Here is a 19,826-nt window from a genome sequence, read left to right as displayed (position 1 = left end):
ACCCTGAAAAGCTGTCGAAATAAACAGAATAATATATTAAGTATAATGGTTTAATATAAATAATGCAATAATTATACACACACACACACACATAAATACATGCACACACATACACACAAATTAAAGTTCCCTGCACGGTATCCCACGATATGGATTCGGTGTGTTTCGTTACACGAACCCAAATTTCGAAACCCTAAGAAGATTGATCGTTTCAATTTTTTGTTATGGGCGATAAAACTTGAGCAATTTTGGATAGGAGTATATACGTAATACAGCTATACCCTATACCAATAAATAAATAAATAAATAAATAAATAAATAAATAAATAAATAAATAAATAAATAAATAAATAAAAAGGTGCAACAGACCCGAGGTTATGGATTCGATATACTTTGTTAAACAGATTCCGAATTTCGAAACCCCAATTCGAACCCAAATTTCGAAACGATTGTCCGTGCCAATATTTTACGTGCGAAAAACTTGAGCGATTTTGGATAGAGAGGACATATTTTTCGCTGATAAAACAAAATTGACACGTTCAATCATCCTAGGGCTTCGAAATTTTGATTCTGTGTAACCAAATACATCGAAACCCATACCCTGGGGTGCACAAAACTTTCATTTTTTTATGTGTGGCTATGTTATTTAAGAATAATGAAGAATGTTAAAAATAATCCATTAAATTTTCATGATAATGCATTAAAATAACAGCTTCCCCTGAATACAAAGCCACGCTACGCCTCTGCAAAAATCATATAAAATCATAGTGTTTCTATTGCTTTTCATGTACTACTTTATTTATTACTGTGCTTGTTACTTTTATATCTCTAGTTAGAAAGGTTAACTTGATGTGCTTACGTTGTTTATGGTTGTTCTATAAAAACGAACATTTACAAATAACAGAAGTAACTATTTGAGATTACCATGCCAAATACTTCGCAATATAATTTGCGAAGTATTTTTGGGTCATACTGTACCACTTAAAGGGGAAACCTTCGAGTTCTATAAGAAAAAAAAAAGACTTGTGTGCACACAAATTACCTTTGCTTGCTTGTTATGAACTTCAGATGTCTAACATATTTCCCCTATCAAGGGTAGTGAGGTTACTTGAATGATACCAACCTGTTAAACGGCCATAAGATTGCAGGCAGATATTTTAACTTAGGATACATACCCATTCCACAACAAATAAACTATTAGGCTATGTAGACGTTTCGGATATTATACATGTAGACTCTGTGTCCGTTACAAGAGCGCTTTGTCTGAACTGTTATTCTGGTGTTCCACAGGGTTCGAACCTGCGACCTAGGAGACCACGGTTCGATTCCTGGCAGGAACCCATTGCAGATCCCATATTAAACTGTAGCATCACATCTCCTATGGTCTCGCTGGAGAAATAGACGCTAAACTCAAAATAAGAACAAATGTACCGTTGTTAGAAGGTATTTTTTGTAGTGAATTTTGATAAAGAGTCATATATGTTTTTTCCAAAACGAAAATGTATATTTTTAGAACCTTGCAATTAAGCCGACATACAGCAGAAGTTACGAAACTATTTTACTCAATCATCGAGAAGAAAGAAATGAATGTATTTTTCATGAACGATTGCCATTGCTCATTACCAGGCTTGCAATAAATCCGTTAATAAATGAACAATTAAATTAACCACTTATATTTTTTGCAGAAATTAATTTTAAATTGTTAATCGTTAAAAATTGTAACGATTAAAAAAATATATTGTTTCGTTTACTTCAAAAACCGTGGTAAATGGATATTCAGCAAACACTTTCTGTGTCTGAGAGGCTCGAGGGGAGACAATGGTATGCGGCATCTTCTAACTTCCAAATAAACTGGAAAAGAATGTTCAGCGTTCGCATACAATTCAATGCAGACATATACCAAGCAAGCTCTCCTGCCATCTGCAGGTACATTTTCGAAATTAAACTACCTACATACTCTTTTGTGGTCCATTCCAAACTCATTCCAACTAACAACTCAATTCCACCGGAAGGAGTGTTTACCATTGTTTTCCCCCGAGCCACTCATATACTAGTGGTGGACACAAAAACCGGGTTTTCGGTTTCCGGTTCTTAGGGAAAGCGGAACCGGTTTTTAAACATTTTCAAAAAACGGTTTTCACCGAAAAACTTCAAAAAAATTTCACCGAAAATTTTCAGAAGAAAACGGTTTCGTTTTTTTTTTTTACCGAAATCCATTTCGGTTTTCTCCAAAACTGTTAAGTTTTTAATTGAAACCGGTTTCAGTGTTTCCAAAACTGGTTCCATTTCTGACCAGAATAGTGTTTCCGGAAACCGATTTCGTTTCCACAAAAAATAGTTTTATTTGTTTTCCAAAACAGTTTTGGGTTTTTAGTTTTTACTAAAACCAATGCAATTTTTGCCGAAGTCGGAACCAGTTTCGGTGAAAACCGAACCGGTTTTGAAAATACGAAACCGGTTTCCGTGAAAAACAGACCCGTTTTTTTTTAAAAAAACCGACATGTCGTTTTTCGGATTTCAGTTTTTCTAGAAACCGGTTTTCAGTTTTTATAAAACTGGTCCCTATCATATAACCCTGTATTGTGTTGCTCGTAGAACTAACCAATACATAAAATTACATATTAAAATATATTTTTCCCATTGATATACTATTTTTTTTAAAAAAAAATTTATGACAGTTTAATTTTATTGTTGTTAAAGCGATGAGTTTTGTTTGAAAACAAATCGTTTAGTAATATCACGTAATCGATTAACGTTCACATGGCCTGAAATTTGTCCATTAAAGTTTGTTACATTAACTTACTCAACTCAAGACAATTCTCGTTTGCATAATCGTGAATTTCTTTACCTTCATTTGTAATTTTAATCTGTTAAATTTTTTCACTAATTTTTACAACTATGCTTATTACTATAATTATATTTGACTAATGCCATCTATACAGCAATTCAATTAAATACTTCAATTCAACGTATTACTAAGCTTTCTCGTGACTATTGGGATAGCGTACGAGCTTTTCGAGCAGTAGACCCAGGTTTGTTTCCCGACGGGAGCTCAAGTGATTTGGATTCCAATTGTAGGTCCACGTCTCATACAGCCTTGCTGTTAAAAAGATGCTAAAGTGAAATCAAATCAATTATTTGAGATTTTTTGTGTTCGTTAAGTGAGATTTTTTGTGTTCGTTAATTGAGATTTTTTTGTGTTCGTTAATTGAGATCTTTTGTGTACGTTAATTGAGATTTTTTGTGTTCGTTAATTGAGATCTTCTGTATTCTTTAATTGAGATCTTTTGTGTTCGTTAATTGAGATCTTTTGTGTTCGTAAATTGAGATCTTTTGTGTTCGTAAATTGAGATCTTTTGTGTTCGTTAATTGAGATCTTTTGTGTTCGTTAATTGAGATCTCTTCTGTTTGTTAATTGAGATCTTTTGTGTTCGTTAATTGAGATATTTTGTGTTTGTTAATTGAGATATTTTGTGTTCTTACCTCTAACGCTATTTTGATCGCCTTATTCTTGGGTGACATCTGTTCGTCATCCGTGGTGGTCACTTCAGTGTAGTCAAAAAGCTGCTCAAGATCCAACACATCTTCCACCTGGCTCTCTTCCAAAGCCCGATCCAGCAACTGTCGTACAGTCAGATACGCCCAAAGCTTTTCAATAAAAGTGGCTTGTCGAGTGAGCCTGATGGGACTAGGAGTAGTCACTGGAAGTTGATTTAGCGGGAAAGGATCCGCGCTGTGCATTAAGATCGTTTGATTACCAATGATGCCAGATACTTGTCCTTGGATCTGGTTAGCCGTAATATCTGGATCCTTTAATTTGCCTGCCACGACAAACTCTGATCCTTCATAATATGTATGGAATTTATGCTGAGTTAATGATTGCGTGTCAATCTAGAAAGAAATAATAAAATCAAAACGTAAAATGACAAAGGACTTCCATTTTACATTGTGACACTAAGATACAGTAGACTTTCAAACTATGGGGGTTCAATATTGAAATTGGAAGGGGGAACCAATATACATAGAAAACAGAAGACCTTGCACTTCCGGTTTCAATATCTGTTCAGGAATATGTATGGGAAAGGAGTCAGTTCTTAAGACGCTGAATCCATATTGAAAATGCGTTTTTCACTGTCTTATTATCTTTCATTTAGCACCTATCTGCGGCAATTGCGATTATGCCAAAACCCAAGACAACTGCGATCATTTTCTCTGTAAGGGTAATATATATATATATATATATATATATATATATATATATATATATATATATATATATATATATATATATATATATATATATATGAGTTGTTATATAAGAGTATATGACAAACTGATGGATAGCTTAAGGATCTTCACTACAGTGAAATTAAACTACCGTTAATTTTAGAGTTTTTCTGTAATATCTTCAAAACAAATAAAAAAATATTCGAAAAGCAGAAACGTATAGTGAACTAGACAATACGATTTTGCATGTGATACCTTTATCACAATTCACCTATCTGCTTTTGATATGCCACTATTTCCAGAACCCACAAAAAATGATAGATCTATCTATAGTTGCAAATCGACAGCAGATAGATGAGTTGTGATAACGGTATCACATGCAAAATCGTATTGTCTAGTTCACTACGTTTTTGCTTGTCGAATATTTTTATTTGTTTTGAAAATATTACAGAAAAACTCTAAAATAAGCGGTAGTTTAATTTCGCTGTAGTGAAGACCCTTAAGAGAAGAGAAACGTTCAGAAATACAAAATTAACGGTGATTGTAGAAAATAAACTGAGAGTTTTGGCTCATGTTCAGATGCTGGATTAATGTAAACTTTCCGCTGAAATTGATGACGCACAATGATGATAGTACCTCATTGTTCATACATAACGTATAATAATACTACTAAACAAGTGTTTTAAAAAACACGAAGATCAACACTGGTTTTAAAAACATCAAAACAGTCACCCATTAGCTCGGAGTTCCGGCTATTTTGCCAGCCTTATGCTTGGAAAAAGTGTGAGGAATGTTTAATCATTATTGTTGTTATGTATATTATTATTATTATTATTATTATTATTATTATTATTATTATTATTATTATTATTATTATTATTATTATTATTATTATTATTATTATTATTATTATTATTATTATTATATCAATATTATTTTATAAATTATGGAATTCAATATTAGCACTTTCAGTTGATCGCACTTGTCTCAAGTTGCTGCTGGTACAGGTCGCAATTGTCACGGCATCCTCCGACAAACAGCCAGACGAATGGACAGAGTAGATAAAACTACTCTATTTTATCTATTTATGCATATCATAGTTTGAACGTTTAAAACTACAGTTTCATGTTACCTTGGCAGCAATATACATGATGTACTATACACTGAGCCTAACTTTCAATATTTCCACTTGTCATGACTTGTAAGATTTTATCTGTTGGTATGATCACTATCAGATTTGTAAGCCATAGATAGACAGACACCTTCACGAAAAGCTGAGATCCGCTTTTACCTTCAACCACCCCTATTGTTTGTAAGATGTGATAGTAAGTTGAAGGGATGTGAGGTAAATTCAAGAGACCAGAAATGCAGTGTGAATTTTCATGGTTGCATAAAGCTTGGAGAGCATACCCGCCTTGATTAAAATAGAGAAATTAATATAAATTAATATCTCTAAATTTCATTTATTATTCCTGTTCACTTCTGAATTTCGTTTATTTCATTCATATTAACTGAGAAATATAATTTGTTTTACTGCTATTTATTTGCTTCTTATTTTATATTTTTATTGCTATTGGAATCTTAATTTATTTTGTTATGTTACTTCTAAATTTTATTTGTTTTATTACTACTTATATTTAAGTTCTATTTCTTTTGTTATCATATCATTAACTAAATTTCGTTTCATTTATTATTATTCTCTACATTTCTCTTATCTTCTTCTATTGCTTCTAGATTTCACTTGTTTAATCCTACTCACTTTCAGATTTCATTCCTTTTGTTGCTATACTTCATTTTTACTTTTATTCTTTTATTCACTACTAAATTTTATTAGTTTTATTATTTACTTCATATGTTTTATTGCTGCTTCTTTTATTTATTTGTTTCTAACTGTTATTTCTTTTGCTACTCCTAAATTTGAGGTTTTATATTGCCATTAACTCCTAAGTTTATTTATTTTAGTGCAACTTATAAATTTTATTTGTTTTATTCTTGTTTCGATCTACGTTTCATTTATTTTATTGTTGTCTAGTATTAGAATCGTTTGTTTCCTCTGCTGCTACCTTTTTATTTTATTGTTGTTTAATATGAGATTCGTTTCTTTCTTCTGCTACCTTCCTTTCATTGTATTATTGTTTAACATAAGATTTGGTTGTTTTCTCTGCTACTATATTTTTTAATTTATTGTTGCTTAATATAAGATTCGTTTGTTTCCTCTGCTACTAACATTTTATTTTATTATTGTTTAATATGAGATTCCTTTGTTCCCTCTGCTACATTCCTTTTATTGTATTATTGCTTAACTTAAAATTAGTTTCTTTCCTCTGGTACTATCTTTTTATTTTATTGCTGTTTAATATAAGATTTATTTGTTTCCTCTGTTACTGTCTTTTTATTTTATTATTGTTTAATGTAAGATCCGTTTGTTTTCTCTGCTACTATCTTTTTTATTTTGTTGTTGCTTAATATACGATTCGTTTGGTTTCTCCGCTACTATTTTTTATTTTATTGTTGCTTAATATAATATTCGTTTGTTTTCACTGCTACTATCTTTTTATTTTATTGTTGCTTAATATAATATTAGTTTGTTTTCTCCGCTACTATCTTTTTATTTTCTTGTTGCTTAATATAAGGTTTGTTTGTTTTCTCTGCTACTATCTTTTTATTTATTGTTGCTTAATATAATATTCGTTTGTTTCCTCTGCTACTATTCTTTATTTTATTGTTGCTTAATATAATATTCATTTGTTTCCTTTGCTGCTATCTTTTTATTTTATTGTTTTTAATATAAGATTCGTTTGTTTCCTCTGCTACTATCTTCTTATTTTATTTACTTTATTGATATCTTTAAATTTCTTTTATAACTACTTACTTCTAAATTTAATTTATTTTATTGTTATTCACTTTTAAGTTTCAACTGTTTCATTTTTATCAACTTCTAAATTTCATTTGTTTTATCACAACTCACTTCTAAATTTCGATTGTTTCGTTACTGTTGACTTCTAAATTTCAGTTATTTTACTTTTATTCCCTTTGTAAATTTTATTTACTTTGCTATTTTAATTTTTTTTATTTTATTGCCGCTAACTGCAAAGTTCATTTATTTTAGTGCAACTTAGAAATTTCATTCGGTTTATTCTTATTTTCATCTAGGTTTCATTTCTTTTATTGTTGCTTAATATAAGGTTCGTTTGTGTTTTCTGCTACACTCTTTTCACCGGTATTTTACTTCTTTTATTATTGACCTTGTAAATTTCTTTTCATCTCTAAATTTAATTTATTTCGTTGTTTTTCACTTCCAAACCTTAACTGTTTCATTTTTTATTAACTTCTAGTTTTCATTTCTTTTATCGCACCTCACTTCTAAATTTCTGTTATTTCGTTACTGTACACTTTTAGATTTCAACTGTTTACTTTTCCTTCCACTTCTAAATGTCATTAGTTTTATCACAACTCCTGCTAAAATTTGGTTGTTTTGTTACTCCTTTCTAAATTTCAACTGTTATATTTTTATTTCGTTCCAAATTTATTTTTTTTGCAATTTATTTGTAAATTTACTATGTGTTAATGTTGTTATCCCCTGGATTTATTTTGGTGCTACTTCTAAAATTTGTTTGTTTTATTACTACTTTCATCTAAATTTCATTTATTTTATTACTCACTCCCGAACTTCATTTGTCTTACTGATACTTTGTTTCTGAATTACCACTGTTCTATTGCTATTCTCTTCTAAATTTTATTTCTACTATTGATGCTTACTTCTAAACTTCATTTATATTTTATCTACTCAGTTCAAAACTTCAAATATTGTTATCGCTACTCTCTTGTAAATTGAATCACGTTTGCTACAATATGTACTATTAATAATAATAACTCACCTTTGCTTCTACGTAGGAGAAAGTAACATTGGAAAGAATAGGAGACGCAACTTCGTGATAGAATCCAAGAAGTTGAAGAGTCGCATCAGCTGCCTCATAAATTTTCCTCGCAAATCCAAAATTTTGTAGCGAAAGCTTTTTCAAAAATTTAAAATTTGCTCCTTCCCCAAAGGCTAAACTGAAAACTGGTGTCTACAAAGAAGAGAGAATAAATAAAAAAAATGTTAAATACTTCTCAAAATTAACAAATATTTTATCCTTATTCTTAGGTGAGATTGCTGCTAACAAAGGCTGTATTCCTTGTCTCTTTAAAATATTTCTTCTAAATCTATATACCATAACGTGATGTACTACTGTATTTATCAACCAAAGTACAGAATGTTTAAAAATAATCTGTTCGTGTGGTTTTTCTGAACATAATTGTACTTTGATCGAAGCATTTTGATCGATGTGCCTAGGTACAATTTACATAAAGGATATGCTATTTTCTCATAAATTATTTCTTATACTATTTTTTTTATTTAGTTTAATGCAGGAATGCAAATAAAATCGGTGCGGGCGAGTATTTAATTTCATACCAAAGGTAAATAAATCATTTCTATTGTGGAATGTGGGCTAGTAGCTTTTTTGTTGGGCTAGTCAAATTTTGCTGCTTATTTGCATCCCTGGTTTAATGATTTCGAACAAGATCGCTTTAATCCTGTTGAGATTTTGGGATTTTTAGTGTAAAGGGTCTTTTAGCCTAATAAGATAGTATACCGGCCCTTGATCCAAATGGGGTTTTTATTGTCCCAAAATGTTGACCTAAAACTACCCAAAAAAAAGGACCCCCTCCCCACACGCCTTCCCGAATTATCGTATTATATATGCTCAAAATTTAATATCTTTAAAATTCTGGTGGAAATTCCAAATAATTTGAAAGTTTCACAGATTGTAGACACTATGTAGGTGTAAATGTGATTTTTTTTTTAAAAAAAAAATCGATACGTATTTTCTTGTTTCTGCGTATTAAAACTTTTTAAAAAATCATAGAAAAAATGTGAGGACATATCGCTGATTTTTTTTTGTTCAAAATGTTGTAATACCCTTAGGTACAACATATATATTTTTTAGGGTCTGAAAGTGATGACATTGTCAAAAAAGTCAAACTGAAAACAAATTATATGGGGCTTTATGCAGAGACGTTCTGACGTGTGATTAGTGCCATACTAAAGAGTTCGACTAACATATGTTTGCTACAGTAGTCAAGTTTTTAGTATGACACTAGTCGTACGTCAAAACGTCTCTGCATAAGGCGGATGGTGTTTCGATTTGATTTGTTCTCATTACCTGACAATGTGTACGTTATTGCTTTGTATTTTAAATGAATATGTATAGTAAATGAGTTTACTCAAAGATATGTATGTAAAATGAAAACACATTGATATAGCTATAATCTAAATATCGTTTTATCTTGTTTTCTTTTTTTTTAATTAAATGTGTTGTTTCTTTAGCTCTTAAACTTAATTTTTGTATATTAAAGCTTTAATTTCGTGATTCTTGAAGTTATAAGATTCAACTGCATCCAAAATTGCGAATTGGAAAAATACAACTGCAATTGTGTATGTATAAAATAGATTTCAAATTGATATTTTACAAAGCAAGCAATAACAGGCATTATAATAAATAACAGGCCAACTTTTGAAAAAATTGCAAAACGAGGTTCGGTACCCAAAAATATGCTATAAGAAGCGTTTCAAAGTAGATCCCTACACTTTCTAAATATTAAGTTGGATTCAACATTTTGAGATTGGGGATCCTAAAATGATCAAAACACTGTGGAAAACAGGTTTTTTTCAGTTTTTGTTTTTATTTATTTATTTATTTTGACAAAGTTGTCAGCACTTTCAAATGTTCCCTCAAAATAATATACGGTATGTTGCACCTAAGGATGCTAGCTCCTAAAGACCTAGGATGCTTCTTTTTGAACAAAAGAAAAAAAAAAGCTCAGTCAAAAAAATTTACGATTATTTTTAGAGGGGACATTGCTTTTTCACAGCTTCATTTGTACTTGTACAATTCAAAATCTATGAAAATAAAAATGTAGTCTGTGATAAATTGAGTTCTTTATAATTGGACGGATTAAAATTATAGTGTTGTAAGCTACCTTTCTAGAAAAAAAGAAGAGGGAAAGAAAGAAAAAAGCAACAAAACACAGAAAGCACAGATCAATCAGTTGACAGAAAGTCGGAAGTAAATTAGAGCTTCGTTAACTTCCAGCAACCGCCAGCAGAAGTTCTAGTAATAAGGGAAAGAGCTGTTCTGTTTATCAGCAAAATGATGTGAGTCAGACTTACACCATGAAGTAGCTACGGTCACTTTTAACTTGAAATACCGGACTCTTTTATAACTGAAAGTATTAATTATTGTAAGCTAAAGAAAATCATGTATTAATCAACGCCATATTACATTTGAACAGATATGGTATTTTTTTTTATGTCAGATACTTACTTTAGTCTCAGTATTATGAGAACGTATCGACGAATGTATTTTGTTTGGCTTAACCTCTCCCACTGTTGGCAGACCATCTGTGAGGAAAATCACCATAGCTTCTGGAATATCACGTCCATCGGTAGTGTTGCTTCGTCGAGATGCAATTTCCAGAGCTTTCCTTAATGCTCCATGAATATTAGTAGCTATTAAGTGAAAAAGAAAGTGCATTATACATTGCGTATCAACAATACGATAAAAGGAAAGAATTATTTTATTTTAGAGTATCTAGCCTACAGATATAAATACTGATTTTCCAGAGCAGATTTGAAATCAATATTCAAATATGTATATACTATCACTGGTGCAAATCCTGGGGGATGAGGGGGATATGTTCCCTCAAATCATGGAACGGGGAACTGTCCCCCCAATGATCCGATTTGAAATGTGTTTTTCTTGGAGAGAAATTGATTACTTGTGTCCGATTGTCACAAAGGAAAGTGAGACGAAATTGCTTTCCCTAAGAATAAGCCTCAAATCTGTTCGCCTCCCAATATTGAAGACAACTCTGCTCCCCTGGTCCTCCACAGCATTGTTTTTCAACTTCATAAATATTTTGAACATCGCTTAAAAAAGAAAATATTACAGGAACGGTCTTACCCGCCCCCCCCCCTCCCCCAATGTTGACAGATTTACGAATCTGTATACTATAATTTGTTTCCGATTCTTCAATTCCTTACAAATAGTAGATTCCTATATTTACTCATAATAATATAGACATGCTTACTCCGGTGACAAGCTGGCACCCAGGTTTTTGATACATACTTCATGTTGAATTCTGGCATTATTTTGTCCATTAACATGTACTCAAGAGTACGAGTCGTATGACTTTTTCTGTTGTAATTAATAACCGTAGTTTTTTTTTCTTCGTACGTGTGTTTTAAGTTTATATGATATATTTTGTAAAGGAAATATATTTTCTACGAAAAGTAAACGAATTGGGCCTGAGAAATATGAAATGTATACAAAAATTGAAAAAAAATGCCAACCCAGACAGCACAATGTACGTACAGTATCCGTATAGTACATGTACAATTGCACGGATGCAACATGTGCATCATCTGTATAAATGCACGCCTGTACATGTGATGCACATATACATGCCAGGTCCTATTCAACATCTTCACGTGCACAGAACATGTGCAACGTACACGTCCTGCACAAGTGATTTACATCTACCGCGCAGGTGATTTACAAGTAGCACGTATTCGATTTACATGTAGTTCACAGGTGATTTACATGTAGGACAGCGGTGATTTACACGTAGCACATAGGTGATTTACATGTAGCACACAGGTGATTTACACGCAGTAACAAGGTGATTTACATGTAGGACAGAGATTATTTACATGTAACACACAGGTGATTTACACGCAGTTTCCAGGTGATTTACATATAGGACAGAGATGATTTACACGTAACACACAGGTGATTTACACGCAGTACCCAGGTGATTTACAGGTAGGACAGAGGTGATTTACACGCAGTACCCAGATGATTTACATGTACGATAGAGGTTATTTGAAACAGTACCCAGATAACTTACATGTAGTGCACAGGTGATTTCGTCATAGTACAGAGGTGATGTAAAAACAAATTCGAGATGCAACGGAAAAAAGAAGTTTATATATTTAGTGTTTTACGCAGTAACACAATCTATAACTGCAAATTTTTTTTTTTAACGCTAGCCATGAGCTAGCAACCTCTAAGAGGGCTACACCCTCTTTTAGGGAAGGGATTTGAGAGGATCACTATGGTAGTGAAGGATTGGTTGTTGGGCTATGGGCTGTGTTATTTATTTATTAAACTTTATTATCATCTTCATCAGTCTGGTGGAAAGGTCTTTATGATCTTTACGATCATAAACATATTGGCGGTTATCCTGGAACATAAACAAGGTATATACATGAGCATAAATACAACAGGGTTAATAATACAGAAATACACGGAGAAACACATTCATATATAATCACAATCACAGACACATTGACAAGATAGAAAACATATTCATAATCAGGTAGAGGAGAAAACAGAATATAACAAGTGTGAGAAATTTAATACAAGAGACAAAAGCAAAGAAAGAGAACTATAAATCTTGATGAAAATGAGTGATGAGGTGAAGTGCACTTGGCGCCACAACACAACATAAGTTTGTTAGAAAGACGAATGAGGTATAACTGCAAAGACATCACCTTCAAAGTGTATAACAAGTAACTAATATTTGTCAGTGAGAATTTTAGTTTTGGAGTTTATTATTTGCAACGAGCAAAGCTTTAGGTAGTATCTTTGACATGTTTGCCAAGTAACAAATAACGCAACATATTCTACTGTAATCGGTCACGAAAATCATTTTGTAAACCTACGAACTGTCTGACAGTAGTTACATCAGTACAATGCTGCCACCTGTTGATATTGTATCCTAGCTCAGTGGACGTTATGGAGTTTTTACAATCATTTAGCTGTTATTCGTCGAAAAGTCTCTATAACACCGCCTGGAGGGAAAACGACACCTACCAAAAATGGAGGTTACTTTCTGTTGATGAAAATGAGAGTAAAAGAATGAAAGTAAAAGTATACACTTGCACGGTATTATGGACGTCTCATACACACGTGCAGTAGCCGTGCAAATACCCATGTGCACACAACGGCTTAAGCACCGGTAATTTAAATCTGCTTCATCCACGCAAATGCACATGTGCACATCCACTGCTCAAGCATGGGTTATGCACATGCGCTGCATCCACGCAAAAGCACATGTGTACATAACGGCTACAGCACGGGTTATATAAATGTGTGCTTCATCCATGCAAATGCACATGTGCACACAACGGCTTAAGCACGGGTTACGTACGTGCGCTGTATCCATGCAAATGCACATGCGTACATAACGGCTTAAGCACGGGTTATATAAATATGTGCTTCATCCGTGCAAATGCACATGTGCACATAACGGCTTAAGTGCGGGTTCCGTACGTGCGCTGCATCCATGCAAATGCACATGTGTACATAACGGCTACAGCACGGGTTATATAAATGTGTGCTTTATCCATGCAAATGCACATGTGCACATAACGGCTTAAGCACGGGTTACGTAGTGCGCTGCATCCATGCAAATGCACATGCGTACATAACGGCTACAGCACGGGTTATATAAATATGTGCTTCATCCATGCAAATGCACATGTGCACATAACGGCTTAAGTACGGGTTCCGTACGTGCGCTGCATCCACGCAAATGCACATGTGTATATAACGGCTACAGCACGGGTTATATAAATGTGTACTTCATCCATGCAAATGCACATGTGCACATAGCGGCTTTAAGCACGGGTTCTGTACTTGTGCTTCATCCACGCAAATGCACATGTGTATGTAACGGCTTAGGCACGGGTTATGTAAATGTGTATTTTATCTATGCAAATGCACATGTGCACATGCACGACTTAATCACTGGTTATGTACATGTGCATAACCCACGTAAATGCACATGTGCACATACACGGGTTATGTATGTGTGCTTCATCCACGCAAATTCACGTGTACGGCTTAAGCACGGGTTATGTATGTGTTCATCATCCACACAAATGCACATGTGCAAATGTACGGGTTATGCATGGAAAGTGCACATGTGTCGTACACGTACGTGTTGTCTGGGAATGTGCTAAGAAAGTAAAATGTATCCTGAAAATTTCCTATACTCAAAAAATACACCATGTGAAAAGATTTTACGGTCAAATACAGTATAATTATCTGTTGTAAATTTGAGATGCTGAATATTTACTGTAAATTTCCATGGTAAAACAAATTAATGTAATCTTTTGTTTCTATTTTGATAAAATCATTTCTGTCTTGAGTATTTTATTAGAAGTTTTCTCTAATGTTAAGCAAAACACTATAAATAAACAGACAAAAGTAACTTTTCTTGGAATTCACGTGACTTTTATACTTTATATGGGTTCCAATGATGACAGCGCTAAATTAAGCTATTTTAGAGTGAAGCATAGAGCATAATCATGGGGTGAGTTTATTTCATTATCGACATCATTTCATTTCTCTACATAAATAAATAAACTCTGGTAAAGAAAGTAAAGAAAATAACTGGAAACGTACATGTATGGGATATAAAGAGGCATCCTTATCTGTTTAAACATTACCAGACCGACTCCATTAACGAACTCGGATGAAATAATTGCTCTAGCTATACAGGATGTTTATTTATTATGCAGCCAAGTTCCACTGGTGAAATCATCGCACCTAAACAATAAAAAAGTCCATATGAACATAGAACGAAAAACGCGTTGTTTCAAAGTTACGAGATGCCAAAATCGAGAAGATTGTAACATTGAGGCTGCCTAGCTCAAAAAACTATGAGAGATACCAGAGGCGGATAAAGAAATATTAGAGGAACTAGTACACTATCTATCTAAATACCAATCTTTGAGAGTTGAGTCGTATCGGCGCAACGGATTTTATAGAGGGAGCTGTGCTATAGGTTTCTCTCTTCCACTCTCTCTCTCTCTCTCTAAAATCATGTTAACCGGTACAACCCAACTCTGAAACATTGGTATTTCAATAGACAGTGTACTAGTTCCTCTAATATTTCTTTATCCACCTATGGTATCTCTCATACTTTTCGAGCTGGGCAGCCTCAAAGTAACAATTTTCTCGATTTCGGCATGTCGTAAGTTTAAAACAACGCGCTTTTTGCCCTATGTTCATATGGACTTTTTTTTTATTGTTTAAGTGTAAGGATTTCACCAGTGAATTTTGGCTACATAATAAATGAACACCCTGTATATTGCAAAAAAAAAATCAAAAATCCCTTCACATACATCAGACATTAGTTACAGATATTTTTCTTACCTCCTGTGGCTTCCATGGAGAGAATATATTTCTTGGCTTTTTCTACGTTTTTCCTATTAACAGGATGAATTCCAAAATTCTTCTCTCGGTTTTGAGGAGACCACTCCTATAATATCAATGAAAAGAGATAAAATTATGTTGGTTTATCACTGAAACAAATTATTGTTATTTAACTAAACGTTTTAAAAGAATTAATAAAAAAACCTATTCATAGTCTATTTTAAAAAGTATAGGAATACTTAGTGTAACATGGGTCTAGCTCTATCATGGTTTTTGTCATTGCATATATTTATGAATGACAACAGATTTGTTAATTTATTTTTCTTAATAAGCAAATAAAGGAAGTAAATAACACTATTCGTGTATAAATGCAATTTCGTATAAATCGAGTCGAGTATTGCCTTGCCATCAGTATTAAATTTCATAAAGTAAACAAAAGAGGACATCTGACCAGGATTATGATGATTTCGTAAAATAAAAACAGGATATCTGACCAGGATTACTATATTTCGTAAAGTAAGAAAGAGGACATCTGACTAGGATTATAATATTTCGTAAAATAAAAAGAGGACATCTGACCAAGATTATAATAATTTCGTAAAATAAAAACAGGATATCTGACCAGGATTACTATATTTCGTAAAGTAAGAAAGATGACTGACATCTGACTAGGATTATAATATTTCGTAAAATAAAAAGAGGAAATCTGACCAAGATTATAATAATTTCGTAAAATAAAAACAGGATATCTGACCAGGATTACTATATTTCGTAAAGTAAGAAAGAGGACACCTGACTAGGATTATAATATTTAGTAAAATAAAAAGAGGACACCTGACCAACATTATAATAATTTCGTAAAATAAAAACAGGATATTTGACCAGGATTACTATATTTCGTAAAGTAAGAAAGAGGACATCTGACTAGGATTATAATATTTCGTAAAATAAAAAGATAACATCTGACCAGGATTATAATATTTCGTAAAATAAAACAGAATATCTGACCAGGATTACTATATTTCGTAAAGTAAGAAAGAGGACATGTGGCAAAACCATTTATTTACAAAATGTGAATAGATATAAATATCCCTTTATCTTGTAAATGACTTTTTTTTCAGACTTACACAACTTTGAATATAACTTTGGGTCTACATTAAGCTTATACCCTTTACACTACCGAGTGTAGTTTTTAAACGTTTGTATAATTATTTTATTTTATTTATTTTTATGCTCAATCGTATTTCTCGGTTGAACCTATCTGCTTCAAATGTTCAAAATCCCTTTTATGTATGATTAAAATTCCTTATATGACATATCTTTTGAAATTATGCAGAACAATCACAGTGCTTGTAACATAATCTGGAGTTAATCTATTTCTCTTTTTATACGCACTCACTTTCCTGCACAATATCAGCAGATGGCTAGTCCTTTGTGACCAGTACATACAAATACTTGCAAGAATCGAGATGGAACTTTCTATTTCAACTTTCAATTTTTTTCTTGAATTATTAGTAAACCCGGACTACTTCATTGTGGGAGAAAATTCATCCGGAAACTTATTACAGTATTTTAAAAGAAGACATATGCACTTGAAAGAGCACCAAATTACGACCTCCCCCAAACTTCCTAACTCAATATACACTTTCTCAATAAAACTGTATTTGTTTTTACAGAGAAATGATTGCTGTAGCATGAAAATTTCATCTTACACTTCATCTATACTCTTTCTCTTATAAAAACAATATAGTTCTATCATTTCTTCCCTGAATATGTTGTGAAAGTATTTTACAATTACTTATCGTTTTTTTCGGGTACAGAATAATCCCCATTAAATACTACATAGACGTAGGGTTGCCATAATTTTTTGATCCAAAATACGGACAGGCCTTAAAATGTCGACCTATCAAAGATACTGTGCCCAAAACACAAAACAAATATTTGGAAATTTCTTACCTAAAAATCACTTTTTAAAGTTATCACACAATTGTTTACTGTAGGCTAATACTTAAAATATTATTGAAAACTATCATGTTTTAACTTATAATATTTTTCATTAACACAAATATAATAAATCATGCCATTATATTACGCATATTAAATCTAACCAAAAGAACCCTGGAATGGAAAAGTGAGATACTTTTTAAAAACATAACCTACTTTATACTAAAATGTAAATTATATGATTAAAGACACAATTCTTTTCGCCCGTTATTTTAGCGATTCCCGACTCGGAAATTTTCGGGCACCTCCAAAACTGTCAAATACGGACATTTTCCTATTTCTTGCTTTGTACGATACGGACACGAACAGGGACCTTAAAATACAAGTCATCCGTACAAAATACGGACATATGGCAACCCTACATAGACGTAGTACTTCCCCCTTTATCGAAAGCTTCGAATTCTCCCTACAAAATGTTCTGGGTACTCGCCGGTAAACCACCCTTTCCTCTCTGAATTCATAATGGAAATATGCAGCAGCAAATAAATGATAAACTAAGATGGAGTGAGCAAGAATGCTTTTAGCAGATACAAGCAAGACCTCACAATTCATTCGACTATAGCGCCATCAAAATATAAACGGCGCCTCCATAAGACAGTGGCACGCCAACGCAGAAAATTGGAAAATGCTCTCCGAAATCCATACCGGAAATCTGAAGAAACCGAATTATCGATTTGTTGAATGTCAACCTGTACTTAGACCGATCATGCATAAAGTACGAAGTACACAAACAAACATATAATTTCTTACCGTTACAGTAGTACTAAACTGAATTATACTGAAGAAATCTCCACGTTTCATGTTATCCAATATCGTGACCATAGCTTCTTGTAGTTGCTGGATTTTCCTTCCCCACATGGAGCCACTTGTGTCAAGAACAAATATCACATGTTTACGAAGAGGACTTAAGTTCTTGGGTGCGAAGAAATGGACAAAATACCCATCTATTACCTGAAAAGAAGATGGACAAAAATTATATTAGATATATTATATTTAGGATTAGGTTCGTCACTGTTCTGTTCAGCATTAGTAGAAGATAAACAAAAATACTATGAATCTGAAACTTAATGATGTAATTATTACTACTTTATACAGAGCCTTAATTCTATAATATTATCAGCTTTTAACAAAAAAAGAAAGAAAAAGCAAAGAAAAGAGAAAAATCCAAATGTGAGATATATGAGATATGTCCAAAAAGAAACAGAACTTTCACTATAACATCTTTATTGCTTATTGTACATTTCAACCACTGTCCTCCTCGAAGCAGGCTCATATCCATGGGGGGTCTAGGGGGCCGAGTACCCCTAAACTTTTACTGTCCCCCTAAAATTTTCACGGTAGGCTTGCAAATGAACTATAATATGGTGATGAGCTATAATATAGTTGGATCGGGGCCCCTCTAAGTTCTACCGCCCCCCTACATTTTTGAGCTGACTACAGGCCTGCCTCGAAGTAGCCCCGTCGACTGACAAACACCGTTTCCAACGTTTCTTTCACTTTAGGAAAACCTCCTTTAACGTACTTTCTGGGATGGTGCGCAAGTCTCTTGTGGAGTTGTCCTGAAACTCCTTTATGGTTTGGAAACGACAGCCTTTCAAAGCGATTTTAAATTTGGGAGGCAGGAAAAAAGCCTGCTGAAGCTAGATCTTGAGAATAAGGTGGATTGGCCACAACAGAAATCTAATGTTTTGCCACATAACTGTGGATGAGGAGCGAAGCGTGAGTAGATGCATTGGCACAGTGCACCATCCAAGTCTTATTTTCCCTCAATTCAGGCCTCTTCCTGCGCACAACAACCCTGAACCACGTTAAAATGTTCTGGTAAAACCAACTGTTTACCATCTGACCACGTGAGACAAATTCGTGACGTCTTCGTGATGGATTCGTGATACAAATGCCTTTCCAATCAAAAAACACAACCAACATCACCTTGATATTTGACCGAGTCATGCGTGCTTTTTTGGACCAGGAGGTCCTGAATGAATTAAAAAGAAATTGAAATATATCTATAAATGTTTTGCCAAGTTTGTAACAAAATTTCACACACACATGTTGTTAATCAGCCTCTTGTATTGTCACTGCATCATTAATCCAATGAACAGCATGTGCACGCCCTCACACTTAAGCGGCTGTTGCTCGGCGACTAACGGCCATAGCGAAACGAGGAAAATGGCAGTTCAATGTCTAAACCTGACGAAAATGCGCTTAGTAGCCGCAGTACGCTCCCTTTCCCTGTTCGGGCGCCATTTCAAAAGTTCGGTTTCCTTTTTTGTACACCTCGTATACCAATAGATATGTACAAAAGTATGTGCATGAGTGCAGAAA

General features: G+C 33.2%; 1 protein-coding gene across 1 annotated transcript in view; it reads right to left on the bottom strand.

The window, feature by feature from the left end:
• Positions 1-19,826, bottom strand: part of LOC145693618 (inter-alpha-trypsin inhibitor heavy chain H4-like) — a 148,490-nt gene that overhangs the window by 42,705 nt on the left and 85,959 nt on the right. The window contains exons 7-11 of the mRNA XM_081769773.1: positions 18,252-18,452; positions 15,498-15,603; positions 10,596-10,780; positions 8,106-8,297; positions 3,484-3,891 (exon numbers count right to left, since the gene is read on the bottom strand). Of these exons, the coding sequence (XP_081625899.1) occupies positions 3,484-3,891; positions 8,106-8,297; positions 10,596-10,780; positions 15,498-15,603; positions 18,252-18,452 (1,092 nt within the window). The remainder of the gene's footprint in view (positions 1-3,483; positions 3,892-8,105; positions 8,298-10,595; positions 10,781-15,497; positions 15,604-18,251; positions 18,453-19,826) is intronic.

The sequence above is a fragment of the Thermobia domestica genome, chromosome 8 (genome assembly GCF_964235325.1).
Source record: "Thermobia domestica chromosome 8, izTheDome1.hap1.1, whole genome shotgun sequence".
NCBI lineage: Eukaryota > Metazoa > Arthropoda > Insecta > Zygentoma > Lepismatidae > Thermobia > Thermobia domestica.
The sequence above is the reverse complement of the archived record's forward strand: the minus strand, read 5'-3'. Positions and strand labels throughout refer to the sequence as shown.